Source organism: Lipotes vexillifer, unplaced genomic scaffold, assembly GCF_000442215.2.
Source record: "Lipotes vexillifer unplaced genomic scaffold, Lipotes_vexillifer_v1.1 scaffold536, whole genome shotgun sequence".
Lineage (NCBI taxonomy): Eukaryota > Metazoa > Chordata > Mammalia > Artiodactyla > Lipotidae > Lipotes > Lipotes vexillifer.
Window position 1 is genome coordinate 2,121,466 of NW_006775074.1, and position 16,884 is coordinate 2,138,349.

Below are 16,884 nucleotides of genomic sequence, written 5' to 3' on the forward strand. Positions count from 1 at the left end.
GGCACAGTACTGCACAAAGCCATACAGATGGACTGTATAACAGTGGGTGAAATTGTTTCCCCCTTTAAAAACTAGGTGCGTCTTGTCGGTCATGAGCGCAGGGACGCACTGCCAGGGTGATGGGTCACCTCTCAGAAACAATTTCTGAACCTTTTCTTTTCAGCCAGCTAGAGTCGAGCTTGCTTGTGACAGTATGGCTCGGGAACAAGTGCCCAGAAGAAAATACCGCATTTCCCGCTCGCTCAACACAGAACCCTTCGTGGAGATGCGAGCCCAGCCAGTCTCCCTCCGCGTTTCTGTAACAAACCGCACGCATCACCCGAGCGCACCCTCTACACTTGGGTCTGGTGCTGGGTCTCCATAAAGGGAATGTGAAGGCTGGCGAGGCTGAGCTCCCCGACGCTCTCATAGTCACTCATGGCTACTTCAGAGTCTTCGAAGCCGCAGCTGGCTGACACATCCGAGGACGAGGTGCCTCTGGAATTGTGCAAGGAGAGAGACACACTGTCTGCTGAGCCCGCTGCTGTCTCTGTGCCCTGGTTCATGCTCACGGCAAAAGTACTGAATTCACAGGTGGCGGGAGGGCTCACCAAATCCGTTTCGTTGGGGAAGGGGTGGGGAGGGAGGTACTGGCTGGGATGGAACTGGGGCCTTCTCCTGCAGTCTGGGCTCAGCGTGCTGGCCAGTGAGACCGGCTGGGAGGGCGGCAGGGCCTCATACTGGGCCGGGAAGTCCTCTGGCAGGGGTGGGGGCAGCTGGTCCTGACTCAAGAACTCCTCTTCGTGGGGGGGTGGGTACTCGCTGTCGATGTCGTAGCCGCCCAGGTAGTAATCGCTCTCCAACTCCCGCGTGCTGCCCTGGTGCGCCGAGCCTCCCTCCTGGTTCTCGTAGTTGGGTACCTCTTCTATGTCCGACAGGCGGGCCCCCGGCATCCAGTCAGAGGTGTCCCAGTGATAGGCTGTGAGAGAGAAGCCGTGTCAGTTAGTTTCCTTCAGAATGGAGCTGGAGTCAGGGCTCAGAAAGGAGCAGGCAAGGAACCTGACATGCAATTCTTAACATCCAGGAGACCCTAAGAAGCCAGGGTCACCCGCATGCTTTTTACAAGGGTCTCTCAGGACCAGCCATGCTCTGGCCCGGGAAGTACAAGGCAATGGCAACTCTGAGGACGACACCTGGTTGCTGCAGCATCTCCCACTCAGCCATGCCGGAAGCGATGGCCAGCGAGGGCATGCCGAGCAAACGACAGTTCTAGAACCCTCTCTCCTCTTCCTAGCCATAGGCTAAGTGCACATCCAGGCTGGCAACATGCTTGAAGAGGTAGATGCATCAGCCGTCCTGTGGACCACAGGAGGCAGGGAGATGTGCGTGCAAACAAATGAGTTGCTGGAGCAGGGGAGAGGCTGGGGGAGGGAGGATGCTGGGCTGGGGCTTTCACCTCCAGTATCAAGCACACAAGACACCTGGAACATGCAAAATGCAGATCAAAGAAACTCAGTAAAGATGGAAGGAGAGGGACAGCGTAAGAACAAACGCAGCAATTCCAAACACATAAGTAACATATTATGCTGGGGGCATGGCAGAATCACCTCGGTTGTAGTTCTGTCCTTGATCCGTGACAGACACTGTTTAAATACAAAGTTAGAAGTAAAACTGACAGTCCAAGTCATGTGAGGAAGGTACAGTAGAACATTTTAGATGATATAAAAAAATGTTCCTATTCCTCCTTGTTGTTATTTGTGAAACGAAAAGATAAGTCGCATCTGTACCAGGCCCTAATAGTATTAAATCACTAATAAAAGTTACCCGATTGAAATCAATTCCCATAATATTGTAGTTTTGAACGATTTCTTAAATATCCCCAGCTCACAGTAGGTGCTCAATCAATACATGTTGAATGCAAGAATGAATTTAGTATTAATCTGGATTTCGATTAAGTGGGTACTCTTCTCTCGGAAGGGAGTTTTTAAAAAGAGTACCTCACATATTAAAAGAATTATGACCTGGATTGTTTTTCGAAATTGTAAAATTCACTCCAATCCAGAGAGAGACATTCAGCGTCTCATTGAAACCACCTGTACCGCCCCCTCTGCTGCCAACTGATTAAAATCACCTCTAGTTCATAAAATAAATAAGCTACAAAGCTATCTTGTACAGCACAGGAAATATAGACAGTATTTTACAATAACTATAAATGGAGTATAACCTTCAAATATTGTGAATCGCTATGTCGTACACGTGAAACTTATATAACATTGTACTATACTATACTTCAATAAAAAAAAAAAAAAGTCACCCCTAGCTCAAAGTAACAAGGAAGTGATATTTCCAAAAGGTTAACTCTGCATAAAGAAATGCTATGGAAGAAAACAGTAAATACCTTCATTCTCTATAGTGTCAACTACATTGTTGACAAGCTGAATGACAGTCACTATGGATGCTTGTGGCCAGGAAAAGAGGACAGGAGGAAGGAGAAGGACAGCTTCAGGTTAGTTATGTATTTTAAACACACATTCACTTGTCTTAACAACAACAATGGTAACAACAAAGGCACAACATGCAAACACCCAAAGCTTCCCATAGTCCATCCATTGCACTCCAGTAGACACCTTCATCCCCCTGGCTTCTTGGAGGAAGGGCAACAGCAGCAAATCCGGGGCCAGTCCTCCTGAAAGGCACGATCGGCAGGAATTGCTGGGGCATAAATTCACACCTCGTGGCCCAGCGAAATCAATCTAGGAAGGCAAAGGCCATGAGCTTATGCTAATTTCTCATTAGCGACTCCCAAAGGCTCCAAGGAAGATCTCACTATTCCCAGGGATAATTACTTGCTGGTCAGCCATGCTGCTCTGAGCCACATGCCAGTGGTGAGGGATAACCTTTGCAGCACTGATGGTTTCACACTCACATGACGCCACCGATAACCTAGAACGACCCGAGGCCCAGATCCCACCCGTAAAGTGTAGATGGGAGTCAGCATTTGGCCTCTGAAATAGTCAGAAACTGGGAAGGAGATCTCTGTGCTCATATGGGTTGCCTTAGCACCTGATACCAGTAGCTTCTGGAGAGGTGATCAGGCACTTTAGGAAGCCTGCTTTAGTCAGGGCCAACCTAGAATGCTAAGCCTGAAAGCCCAAGTGTGTGATGAAGGAGAGCCTGTGAGAATAGTCAACCAGGCGTCATCGCTGGAGCTGCTGCGTGGAGCTTGGAAACACTACGTTCTTGGCCGCTTCTACATAAAATGCAAACCAGCGGCAACTTTTCTTCTGGCTGGGGATGAAGAAGGGAGTAAACAGCAAGGCAAAGAAATCTGGAGGCCTGCCTCTGACCTTCTGAGATCGCTCAGAAGAAATCCACTGTTACATGGTTTGTTACCCCAGTGGTCAGATACACTGAGGTTTCCGCACCTCTCAGGAGTGCCAGGGATTTGGGATGGAGGTGGAAGAGATTTGGGGGTGGTGATGGGGAAAGTAGACTATTTTACTTCCATGACTGCTCCTATGGCCTCGGGGCTCCTTTGTTCCTATCTTTACCTGGGGCGGGCCGGGGGCGGGTGGTGGTTGGCAAAGACGGTGTCATTTTCATTTTGTTCTCAGGGTACAAAATGCCCAGCACAGGATTCAACATTCAGGAGAAACTCAGCAAGGGCTTATGGGGTGAACGATTACATAAAGTATAAATATTCACTTTTACCAATTGTTGATAAATGGGAAAATAGCATAAGGTATAGACTAAGATAAGCCTGCCTGTCACTGTCAATGACTACTTGAAATTATTCTTCGTTCACCACCATGTGGTAAATTCTCACTGTTTTATGACTATTTCTGCACCCTTTCCCTGCGCTGGGGAGACCAACCCATCCTCCAAAGCTGGTTCCCCAAGCTCAGAAAACCCAGTCCTTCATTAACGCCCTCTCCATAAACATGGGTTCACAGGAGGTAGAGGCTGCAGCTTTGGGGTGTCAGTGAGGTTCATGAACCACATGGAATTGTATGCAACATTTTGGGGGTATGTGCATTTTTCTAAGGAGCTGATCCATTGTATATAAGATAAGATTCTCCAAAGGCCCATGACCTCAAATGATTGGAGAAGGATGAAGATACCACCTCTCTGGGAAGGAGGTTCTACGAGAAGGAGGTCTTGCCTCTGAACTAATTTCTAATGATGGGGAGGTTGGATGGATAGTGAAGTGTGAAGAGATCATCATGAGCTAGAATAAAAAAGGAAACAAGTCACACTTTGCTAGAGAGTATCCTTTGGGACGAGGTGGTTCCATCATGAACCACGTCAAAGAGGACGCGTTACTGGAGGGCTGCGGGAACGTCCTCTACTTCTGTGCCTGCTCCCAGCTGCGGCTCAATGAGTGCTTGATTTTTCAGCGGACACGCAGCAGTGGAGCCCAGCGAAAGCTGTGAGCACGAGCAAAAGCCCACGCTTGGGCCAGGAAACAGGATGGGTCCCAACACCTTCCTCTCAACCAGTGACCGCCAGCACAGGAAACAGGGCCCACCGGGGTGGACAAATCCCATGACTTCTTACCATTGTCGTCACCAGAATCTGACTGGAAGGAGCTCAGGGACTGAACTTCTGAGTTGCTGCCTTTATTACTGCCTGCAAAGCAGGTCACTTCTCCTGGGTCATCAACCCCTTTGTCTTCGTGGACAGCCAGAGAGAAAGCAGAAATGACACTGGTTACCTTGTGCATATTTCCAGCCCCGCCCCCTGCCAGAGTTCACTTCTTGGGGCACTTTCATTTGCTTAGAGAAAATAATTTAGTGCACAATAGAAAACTGATTATACCATCAGGGGCAAAGGTCTGTCAATCAAGAAATTTACGTGATGGATTCGAAACCCTTAACCTGTGTGTGGTAAATGAACTTCCAAATAGCTGACAGCCGAAAGTCGCTGTTCCATCCTCAAAGGGAAGCGACTAAGAGGGAAGCTAGGATGAAGTGGCTGGGCTGCTCTTTGCTATTCAGAGTTAATTTAGATCATTTACATGAACCGATGTGGTGTCAACACCAGGTTAAATGAGATTACTTTTAAAATAGGGGTATAAATATTTTATAGGCAAGAATGCCATTACACTAATCCGAACTTCCCTCTCTGGGGAGCGAGTGGAGTTCTCAGCTTTGCCTTCTAGAGGGCAGCGCCACATCATTTTTGGGAATGACAGCTTTCGGCACTCCGGAGGACAGCAGTCAGCGGTGTGGCTGTGCTCTTAGACACACACTTCTCCCTCTTTGCCATACAAAGAGAGCCTGCACACACACACACACACACACACACACACACACGCATGCACTCACGCACGCACTACAGGGCTACTTTCTTATTTGATGGACTAAAAGAAGCAATAAAAACCCATATCTTGAAGTTGTCAGGTGAAAAATGAATTAGTCACCCAGAGACTGTCTCGCCAGCTAGCTCTGCCTTGCTTAACAAAGGGGGAAATGTAGTCGATAAAAGCTCAACAATACTTTGGGGGGACATGTGAGTTTAGGCCTGAGGTGGATTCTGGAAATAAAGCTGTCACATTACGAAGTGGGTGGAGGGAACTGATCACCAGGAAAATCATCATGGAATGTGACGGTATGAAGAGACGGGGACTCGTGATTAAGGGAACCGTTGTTCTTCATGACTAGAGAAATCGCTGTTTCTTCCACAAAGCGTGCAGGCACTGCAGCTCTGCATCTGCCATCAGATGCTGAAGCCACAGCAAAACGATGAGTTGGATAAGCAACCGATACAAGTGGACAAGAGATGCCAGGGAGATATTCACCTGCCAACAGCCATGTGGCAGAAAACATGTGCCTTGGAAAAGCACAAGGTGGGCACCAGCCTTAGCCCTGAACACAAGGAAGGAAATGCCAAATGATCCACCCTGGTGAGTATAGTGCTGTGCACAAAACTCCTTTCTCCACTCTTCCATTTATTCAAAATCTGCACTGCTAAATAAAAGGAGGCTTTCTACTAACCAGGGCTTTCTACCAACTCTACCAATAATTCGAGAGGGAATATCTTTATGGTTAAAATCCAAGGGGAAGGACTTGAAGTGTAAGTGTGTCTACTCAAAGGTGGAGTCAGCAGAGAGCATGTTGGAGTGGTACTAGAATAGAGCCTGTCCTCCATCATCAGGAGACCCTCTCCCTCTCTTGTCCCTCTCCCACCTCCCTGGTAAAGCTCCCAAGAGCGGTCTGGGTAAAAGCACAGGCTTTGGACCCTGATGCACCAGATGCCAATCCTCACCCCTCCCTTTCCTAGTTACTGCTCTAAAGCAAGTCATTTCACTTATCCACTCCTCCAACCGGCACCCATGTGGGGCAGCTGTGGGGATTTAAGGAGACGGCAGTGGTGGTTTTTCGTGTTCATCTGCTGCCTCTGTTTTCTCATCAAGTCTCTTCATCCTTAACCCTTGCATGCTGAACTCTGTCTTGAGGACCCACTGGGACATTCTTGAGATCACTAAGAAACTTCTAGGTGTCAAGTGCAGTATTTTGTTAAGACTGTGTCAACCCTGCTGACCTTATTGGTAGCCTTGGCTTCTGCTTGGCTGCCCTTTCCCCTCTCCTTGCCCTCTTTTTGTTGACAGGTGTTTGTTTCCCTTCCTGGCCCCAACTCCCTGCCCACCTCCCACATGTAGGCATCTCCAAGATTCTTTCTGAGGCCCAGATGGACCATCGTCTCTCTGTTCCTGCTCCCTCGGTGAGCTCACACTCTCAGAGATTCAATCATTTTTCATGTAGTCGTGTCCAAACTTTCACCTCTGGCTGCCTTCCTCCTAAACAACAGAGCCAGACACCCTCAGGTAACCCCTCACGTGTCCCCTGCACTGACTGAGCTGCTTCCTGTTCCCATTAGGCCCTCTCCAATAGTTTCCTACTCAAATCTTACTCATGCTTAAAGACACCAGTAGGAATGCCCCCTTCCTTCATGGAGACGCCCTGTATCTCCTTGGGTGCATGTGCTTTCTAGCTCCATTTGAAACCAGCCTCCCCCCTCCCCCTTTACCCCGACATACATCATAGTACTGTAATCCTAGCCTTTGGAAATTCCTGCTACCCAGCGTGTCACTGCTACTCAAATATAAAGCCATTAGGCCTGATGAAAAGTCGTAGGATACAACGGAGCTTGCCTTAGTTTCATTCTGACTGATGTTGGGACAGAGAAAACAATCACCACCTCTCCCCAGATGTTCATATAGGACAACGAAATGGTCTCTGCTCCCTTCCCTCTTTGGTCCTATTTAGTCTCTTCTCCATGGATCAGTCAGAGCCATCTTTTAAAAATGTAAATTAGATCAAGCTATTTACCTGATTAAAAACTGCATTAGCGTTGCTGTTAAAATGTATCCACTCTCCCCACTGCTCACCAAGCTCTAACTACATTGACCTTGTCTATGTTCTTCAATATACTAAAGTCTTTCCCACCCCAGGGCCTTTGCACTTGTGGCTCTTCTCTTTGCCTAGAATTCTGCTGTATGAGGCCAAAAGGAGAGGGAAACACTAGCATCTGGCCTGGACCACTTTTCCTGCTTGTGGTTCACCTTCTTGTTTCCTGAACCCTACATTCCAGCCAAACAGAAGCACTTGCTTTTCTTCTGATCATGTGGGTGCCTCTATGTGGTGGAACACCCTCCTTTTCCTGGACCTTTGATCCACCATGTTCCAACTCGAATGTCCCTCTGCTCCCCTCAAGTCTTCACCCTAAGACTAAAAATACTCTCTTCTGACCTTCCATAGCACACTTCCTGTATATCACATAAGTGGCTACGCTGCTTGTTTTATTGCCAATGGTGTGCTATTGTGAGTAGAGCATGGGTTCTACCTAAATGGGAAAAGAATTTGAAAAAGAATAGATACATGTATATGTATAACTGAATATACATATAACATGTATATGTATAACTGAATGTACAGCAAATATAACTTTGCTGTACACCTGAAACTATCACAACATTGTTAATCAACTATACTCCAATATAAAATAAAACGTTTTTTTAATTAAAAAAAAAAAAAAAAAAAAAAGAAGAGCATGGGTTTTAGAGGCTGGCAGCCCTGTATTGGAGTACCAGCTTCCTCTTACTAGCTGTGTGATCTTGGGCACCTTATGTATGTTCTCTGAGCCTCATTTTCCCCATCTGTAAACGGGGATAAGAACCAGGGCAATACTTCAGGGCTGGTGTGAACATTTAGGGTCAGAACATGTCCTACTGAGAGCTCTGTGCCTCCGGGGCGCTCTCCCTTCCCGAATTTCCTTCCAGTAAACACGAGCGGAAGAAATAATGATGCATTACTACTTCCGACTCACTTTCAGTTCCGGCATCCCAGCCATTCTTCCGGATGGAATCGCAGTCAGAACGGCAGGGGGACACGGCAGGGAGGTTGGGGGCCACACTGCACACGACCACACCCCGCCTGGCCGTCAGGATGCGTGGTGACTCGGGGTGAAATGTTGTCATCTCCTGGTGCTCGCCGCCCAGCCCGTCCACGATCTTGTCCAGGTTGCTCCTGGAGTCGCTCTGGAAGCACGGGGTGTAGGCCATGGGGCGCACGGGGACCTGCGGGGGCCCCACCTCCTGGTAGACGTTGCGGCTGTCCCCGCCGCCCCGCAGGTTCCGGAATGGAATGCCGTTGCTCTTGTTGAGCAGGGCGGCCGTAGCAGGGTCCTGCACCAGTGTGATGTTGTTGCGGGAGTAGTTCTTGCGGAAGACCTTCTTGCGGAAGAAGATGAAGAGGACGACGAGGACGAAGATGACGCAGAGGACCACGGCGATGCCGATGAGCTCCTCCTTCCCCACGTAGGAGTGGCCGGCCTGGATGTTGGGTACCACGACGGGGCGCAGGCCGCAGTACTGCCCCACGTAGCCTGGTGTGCAGTTGCAGAGGAAGGAGCCAAACACGTTCACACAGGCTCCGCCGTTCTCACACTCCTCCCGCTCGCACTCGTTGACGTCCTCCTCGCACCTTCGCGACAGAACACACCAAAGCCCCCCTCAAACATCAGGACCTGCGGACGTTCCATGTTAAACCGACATCTTTAAAAGAGAAAGAGCGGGCTTCCCTGGTGGCGCAGTGGTTGAGAGTCCGCCTGCCGATGCAGGGGACGCGGGTTCGTACCCCGGGAAAGCCCTCGCACAGAAACGAAGACCCAACACAGCAAAAATTAATTAATTAATTAAAGGGGCGCGGACCCCAAAAAAAAAAAAAAAAAAGCACCTAAAGGGTACCTGAAGCGACGCAGTGTATATGGGAGGTGGGTGAGCATTTATGCACCCACCGTAGACCCCGGTGATCATCATGCATCAGGGGATTTCTCCCAATGCAAACTCTCCCATATTCTGACCCGAGCGGGTCGGAGGAAGGGAACGGCTGCCATGGGAGAGAAGAGAAGGAGCAGAAAAAGAAACCACAGATGCTGTTGAAGACGTACTGGTCTCCAAAATGCTCAGGGCCAGATGCATCTCAGAATGCAAACTTTTGCAATTTTAGAAATGACATACAGTACATATCTTTCATATTACGTAGAATACCCACCCCATCCCAGGAACTGGTGCTGACATAGGACCCGTAATCAAATATGCCAGTGTTTCTACAGTAAAACATATGGATATTCACAATAAATGAGGGAAATAAAGACTAGAAGTAGCCTCAGAATGGGTTTGGCTGATTTTGCCACCAGATTAGTTTGCCACGAATTTATCCTCAGTCCTTTTAGTTCTCAGAGCTTCTGGGATTGTAGAGCTACACTTAAAGAGCTGTGAAGCTAGATACCCTATAATAGAGTTTCCAGGGAGGAGAAAGTTTTTGGTTCTGACATTTCTCTCTAATAGGTACAGTCATTTTTGGTCTCTCTGGGAAGCAGGGGTAATAGGGCGTATGTAGGCAGTGGGTGGAGGGCTACATAGCATCGTATCTTCTGGATTCTATGCTTATGTTAAAGGCTAAGGCTAAGGCAGATTATCAGGAAAAATCATTAAAGCATTCTAATGAAAAATAAATCAATTTTATTCTCTTCAAAGCAGCCCATGACTTGTTTTGAGTATAATTATAGGGCAAACATGTAAGTCTTACTCTTTCTTAGTTTAACATTATTTAAGAACATAGATCTTTCTTTTCCCCTGTCCTCTACTTCCCCAGTTATTCTGATATGTTCATTTTAAAAGGCCCGATCACTTATATCTTTGGTAATCCACCTTTTAAAATGTAGTCAAATGTCCCTAATTTGAACAGACTGAGGCCAGGTCAGCTGGATATTAGTCAGAATCACAGAGTATTTAAAAATAAATGCAGCTTTGTTACTTTAAATTACATCCAACAATTCAAAGTCAGCTAAGTATTTCCTGGTAAAGTCCTCGGGAGATTTACTTTAATGAATACGTAAGATTGATCTGTAATTAGAATATCACTTTGCTTGAGATTACGTATACATATATATATACTTCTAAAACCATCAAGGATGGTTGAATGCGTTGTTTTACTGAGAACTTAAAACATTCCCTTTCCATTCGGCTCACACTTTAATTTCCCTCTTCCTTGGGGGAAAAAAGATTTGCAAAGGAAACGTAAATTTTCAGTTTCTCAGAATGATCATAAAATGCTAGAAAGTAGAGCCCAGTTTATGAGTTCTGGGGAAATGGATAGTATATCTGCCTCAGAGCTATACTGGAAATATTAGGGGTCAGAGAAGACTTTCTTTAAAAGGATTGTTTTCCTGATTACAGAACACATAGTAATTGTATAAATTTTTGAAAATATAGAGAAGTATAAAGTAAAACTATAATTAACCCATAACCCCACTACCCAGAGATAATCCCTGATAACATTTTAGTCATTTGTAAGCACGCTTTATATTCAGATATTAACCCTTTGCCCATCCTATTAGTGGTGAATATTTTATGCCAGTTAGGTGTTTTTTTGGTTTGTTTTTTGCTTTAATATTTATTTATTTGGTCTTAGTTGCAGCATGCGGGATCTTCATTGCCGGTGCGGGGTCTTTAGTTGCAGCGTGCAGGATCTTTTTTAGTTGTGGCATGCAGGATCGAGTTCCCTGACCAGGGATTGAACCCGGGCCCCCTGCACTGGGAATGTGGAGTCTTAACCGCTGGGCCACCAGGGAAGTCCCAATCCCAGTTAGTTTTTTACTGTTTGGTTTTCTTAGCAACAAGAAGCAGCGTAGAGAAAGACTAATTGCACAATCTCACTTACGTGACTCCAGTGAGCCCAGCTTTGCAACTGCAGATGAAAGTGTTTCCTATGGGGTCACAGGAGCCTCCATTCCGGCAGGGGTTTGGGAAGCAGGCTGTGATCTCCGATTCACAGTTTCTCCCGGTGAACTGGGAGAGACAGGTACACTGATAACCTGGAGAAACAGAGGAACTCATGAGCCATGGATGCCACTGGTAATGCTCAGAGTGCACGGACTTGGCCATACATGGCCTAATTCCTCTGAATCAAATCTTAGACAGGGCCCAAATTCCCAAGATGATTAGCAAATTGGTTATTTTGAACTTGGAACCCATCTTGCCACAAAAATGCCAAGTAAAGGTTTGGAGCTTGTGCTAGTCCACAAACATTCACCTAATTAACCACATACATGAATGCTAGTGAGAATGGTAAGTGACACCCAGGGAACAGATCCCAAGAACAGAAACCAGGATGGGGCGGAAGATGCTCTCCCCACCAGGCTGCTACTGTAAAAGGCAGGATGTCTCCATGAAGGAGTTTATCGTAGGTACCATACTCATTTCATTAGAACTCATAGTAGCTTCCTAAGAAGGGGTTTATAAGAAGTCAATGTTGTGAGACCTTGCACATGTTTTTACTCCACCCTTACACTTCTTTGATAATTAAGTTATGTACGGAATTCTAAGCAATTCCCTCTATGTTACTTTTGAGAAATCCAAAGTTGTTTTGGTTCCTGAAGTTTGTGTGTGACCTAGTTTCTTTTTGTTGCTAACAGTTTGGAGGGGCTTTTCCTGTCCCCAGCAATTTTCTGAGCTTTCACAATGATGTACACTTAACTTGAACCAGTACTGGGCTCTCACAATCTGGAAATTGTGAAACTTTCTTTATTGCACTGATGATTTCCTTTGTTTCTCTATTCTGTTTTTATGGAAGTTTTATGGTTTGGATCTTAGATCATTTGGATCTTCCTTTAATTTTATCTTTCTCTCATGTTACACTTCTGTGGGGGTTTTGCTTTACTTTCCGAGAGAGTTTCTCATCTTTTGAAACTTTTATTGAGATTTTCATTTATGTTGTCATAAATAGTTTCTTCCAAGTTGCTTTTCTCTGTTTCTGTGATTTGGTCTCTGTGAAGGTAGATTTTATGTATCAAGCTGATTAAGCTACGGTACCCAGTTATTGGTCAAACACTAGTCTAGATGTTGCTGTGAGGGTATTTGTAGATGTGATTAACGTTTATAATCAGTTGACTTTAAGTAAAGCAGATTACCCTACATAATGTGGGTGGATTTTATCCATTCAAAAGAAGGCCTTAAGAAGAAGGAATTCTGCCTCAGGACTGTCACACAGAAATCTTGGCTGAATTTCCAGCTACGAGGATTTCAAAGTAAAGACTGAAAAATCTACTCTTCATGAATTTCCAGCCTGCTGTCCTGCCCTATAAATTTCAGACTTGCTAGCCCCACAATCTTGTAAGCAAATTTCTTAAAAATCAATCAATCAATAAGTCTATCTCTCTCTCTACCCACCTATCTATAATCTATCTATCTATCTTTCCATCAATCATCTATCTATCTGTCTATCTATTGTATTGTTTCTGTTGCCCTGGAGAACCTTAATACAGTCCATATCTTCCACATGAGAGGATTTCCTTTTTCTGGTAATCCTGGCTTATCAGCTCGTATTGAAGAGTGGGCTTCTAGAAAACTAGAAATCGAAATCTGATAGGAAGCTCTAAGCACATCAGTGGGGCTTGTCAACAACAATACTGTGTCAGTACCCTTGGGTTGGTCAAGGTTGGTTAATTACCACATTAATGGCTCTATCATCTGCCCAGAGGGAGGGTAAAGGCCTGGTTTCTAATGTTTGGGGGAGTGGGTGGTAGTAGAGGAAGAGTATTTGTGGGTCTCAGTATCCAACAAGCACATCATATTTACTTTGGTTTGCAAATAACCATCCTCACTCTTATTTGAAGGGCTCTTGGGCTAACCTCTGCTCTCCAAGTGGTCAGTGACTGATGCTGGGATATTGTAGATTGATCTCTATAGGTATAAGATAGCTAATAATCTATAGATTGAAATACAGCATGCTCTCATGGACGTTTTACTGAATCCCCACTCCAGAGAACTCTCACATACAGGAGGACATTATGACTGTGTGTGGGTGTTCATAGGTTTGGAGAGAGAAGGACTCATCTTCAGGAGGCAAGTGGAAGAGGCAAGAGAGAAATCTTTACATTCCTAAGAGGAAGGAACTGGGTAGCCCCAGCATCCCTGGCACTAAGAACCCAGAGGGCCAGAGGTTGAGGCTCTGAGAGAGAGACATAATACTCTTGAATGCAACACCAATGAAACACCAGGGAACTAATGTATAAGGAAAGACCACTGTTGATGCAAACTGTGTCCAGAGATGGGCGGCCTGAAGTCTATGGGCAGGATGCAATAGTCTGAGGTCTGCTTGCTTCAAATTATGCTGCTGACTTGGGGTAATTTTTTTTTCAATTTGGGCAGTTGCTCACCTAAATGGAAGTGGGGATTGCTGAAAGCAGTTAGAACTGGGAAAAATGCTTCTTTATGTCACCTGGCTAGTCTTTGGTGAGGATGGCATGCCATTTAGAGGGAGAGTGACTTGTGAGAATGAATTCAATTCCTTTCAAGACTAAAGGGCGGGGTGGAACAACCACAGTAGGGAATCTGCAAAGCAGGGCAGTGATGAGTAGGGAGGGCAGTCAGGAGGGGGAACCTAAGGCAAGGTGGGTCAGCTCAGGTACAATTCCCCCCTCTCCAGCTCTTATTTGACAAGCTGTGGCCTTTTCTCAAATAAAACCATAGCAGCAGTAGTAGGGGGCCAGGGAGGGGCAAGGAGGAAGTCAGGAAATAAGGGACATTTGAATCACTGTTATGGAAACTGGATTCTAACGAGGGTCATGGGTTTGATTACTTTGATTGGGTGTCTTTCTGCCTTGGAAAATCAGAATTTAAAATGAGGCACTCCCCTTGGGGCTTCCCTGGTGGCTCAGTGGTTGAGAGTCCGCCCCGCGATGTAGGGAACGCGGGTTCGTGCCCCGGTCCGGGAGGATCCCACATGCCGCGGAGCGGCTGGGCCCGTGACCCATGGCCGCTGAGACTGCGCGTCCGGAGCCTGTGCTCCTCGACGGGAGAGGCCACAGCAGTGAGAGGCCCGCGTACCGCAAAAAAAAAAAAAAAAAAAAAAAACACTCCCTCTAGTGCACTGTTTTACTCTCACACATTTCCTTCTGCATTTTGTCATTTTCATTATCTTCTGTGGGATATCTAGTGCTACTTGATGCAGCCGCCAGCCTGACTGATTAACCTATTCACTGAGTGTCTAAGCCAGTGGCAGTGGTGTGCTGGAGCCAGCTCATCTAGGGTTGAGGGTACTGAATTTTAAGTATTCAAGAATTTGGCAGACAGTTATTAAACCACTGGTAGCCTGATGCCAGCAAGGCTGGGAATATTTATACCACAGAAATCAGCAAACACTGCAGATCAGGGTTTTTGTTTTTAGAGACTTGGTTTTCCAGCACACCCCTGAAATAGGGACTGGGGATACAAAGCCAGAAAAACACCATCGATGAGCACAGAGAGCACTATAAACTTTGCACGAGGGAGAGGCCCTGTTCTACCTCTGAGAAAACTAGCTGTCCATTTTGAAGAAGATGATGATGGTGGTAGCTAACATTTAGTGACATTTATTATGGACCAAGAACAGTTCTAAGCACTTTACATGTATTACCTCATTTAAATCTTAAAACAAGCCTACAATGAAGGTACTATTATTATTCCAATTTTATAGATGAGGAAACCAGGGTACAAAGAAGTAGATTACTTATTTGCAGTCATGAAACTAGTGTAGACTTGAACCCCTGTAGTCTGGCTCCAGAGTCCTGAGTTGTTCAGTATTATCCCGAATTGTAAGTTCAACAATCATACTTTATTACACTCTCTATCTGGATTTCTCTGTTTATTAAAAAGAGAAGCAAAATTTCTAGAATCTGTTCTCGTGATGTCAAACCCATGGGACAAGGGAGGCGGAGACCCTTTTGAAGAAATCTTGCCTAAAAGCAAGAAAAAACTTTAAATTTGGAGGGATTTTTATGTCAACATGATGAAAGGGAAAAGCAATTGGATTTTAAAAAGTGGTCAGATTCTCTTTCTTAATGAAAGAAAAGTTATATTTGCTATTTAGCCTTTGTGAAAGAGGCTTGTTGATAAAATTAACCTGTTCTAATGAAGCATTATTTATGATCTCATTATCCTGGCCTGGGCCTTACTATTAATAATTTTTAAAATGTCAACAAGTCTGCCATAATGATATTAAGTGATGTAATGTCTAAAATCACTTTGTCATTCTATGAAGGATCACAATAATCCCATGAAAGGAAAATAACAGGCCCCATTAACATCCCTACTCCATGGGGGTGTTGGAGAGAATAGTGGCTTAGTTCAAGTATGTATAGCTAGTAAATGATGAGTTTGAACTTGAATCCAGGCTTCCAGATTCTCAAATCTTTCTACAAGACTGTATAGGCATTGGAACTTGTCAGTAAGCCAGAACTCACAACTTACTAGGAATCAGGAGGGGCTTGTATTTACTCCCCACAACTCTCCAGGGAGCCAATGAGATGCAGTGAGATGGACAGCTTCAGACATCCTTCTGGGAGCCAAATAATCATCAAATAATAAAGCTAACAGCATAATAAAGCTTCTGCTCTCCCAAAGCATTACCATATGTTGATATAAAACACAAATAGAGGGAACAGAATTCCCAAAGATAGCCAGGCATTATTTGATCACAAATAATATTTTAACACTTTTGTGAATGTAAAAGAAAAATAAAATTCAGTGGATAATCTCAAAGTCTTATTAAAAAGAGTAGATTTTTTGTCTTGGGTTGGGGGAGAATGTCAAATAAGTAAACTGTCACCAAGAACAACAGCTTATTATGCGCTAGGAAAAATGCTAAGAACTTTCCATGCATTATCTCACTTAATACTTGACAACAACCCTCTGCTGAGAGTACTATTATTTTACAAAAGGGGAACTGAGGCTTACATAAGATTGTTTGCCCAAAGTTACACAGTCAGTAAGTGGCAGATGCTACTTTGTACCAGTTTCTAGATTTAAAAAAGATAACTGTCACACTAGCACTGAAATACATATTAAAAACAAACAAACAAACAATGCCATAGTTTCTCTCCTCTCAAATCCTTGTGAAATGAAAAGTGTATTTTATTTTATTTAAAAATTTTTTTAACATCTTTATTGGAGTATAATTGCCGCCTGACCTCTAGAGACCTCCCTGTTTTAATCTGATAATTAAGCCTCACTAATACCCACTTCATAGGGGATAATAAGGTTTCTGGATTCATCAACCACAATGCAGCCTACAAACATTAGGTGCTTTATTGCTGTAATTACTGGAATTACTATGGATTCTGGGTTGCTCATAAACCACACAAAAGAAAGCCATGGGAGTTTTTTCACTCTGACTTTTAGGCTGAATATTGGGAAATACTGAAAATTCTGGTCCACGTGAGTCTCAATGAGTTTGAGAAAACTGGTGGCCACATTATCACGTGAGATGTTAATCATAAGTGGAGTGAGCTTAGCTGAGGACTATAGCCTCTGTCATTACTTCACCCTCTCAACTTGTAGTCACTCTGACTTTTCTCTTTCCC

The 16,884-nt window shown here is 45.1% G+C and overlaps 1 protein-coding gene across 1 annotated transcript in view; it reads right to left on the reverse strand.

The window, feature by feature from the left end:
- Positions 1-332: 332 nt before the first annotated feature.
- FAT3 (FAT atypical cadherin 3) overlaps positions 333-16,884 on the reverse strand; it is a 592,627-nt gene continuing 576,075 nt past the window's right edge. The window contains 4 exon segments of the mRNA XM_007449656.1: positions 333-958; positions 4,537-4,650; positions 8,308-8,963; positions 11,205-11,358. Of these exon segments, the coding sequence (XP_007449718.1) occupies positions 333-958; positions 4,537-4,650; positions 8,308-8,963; positions 11,205-11,358 (1,550 nt within the window).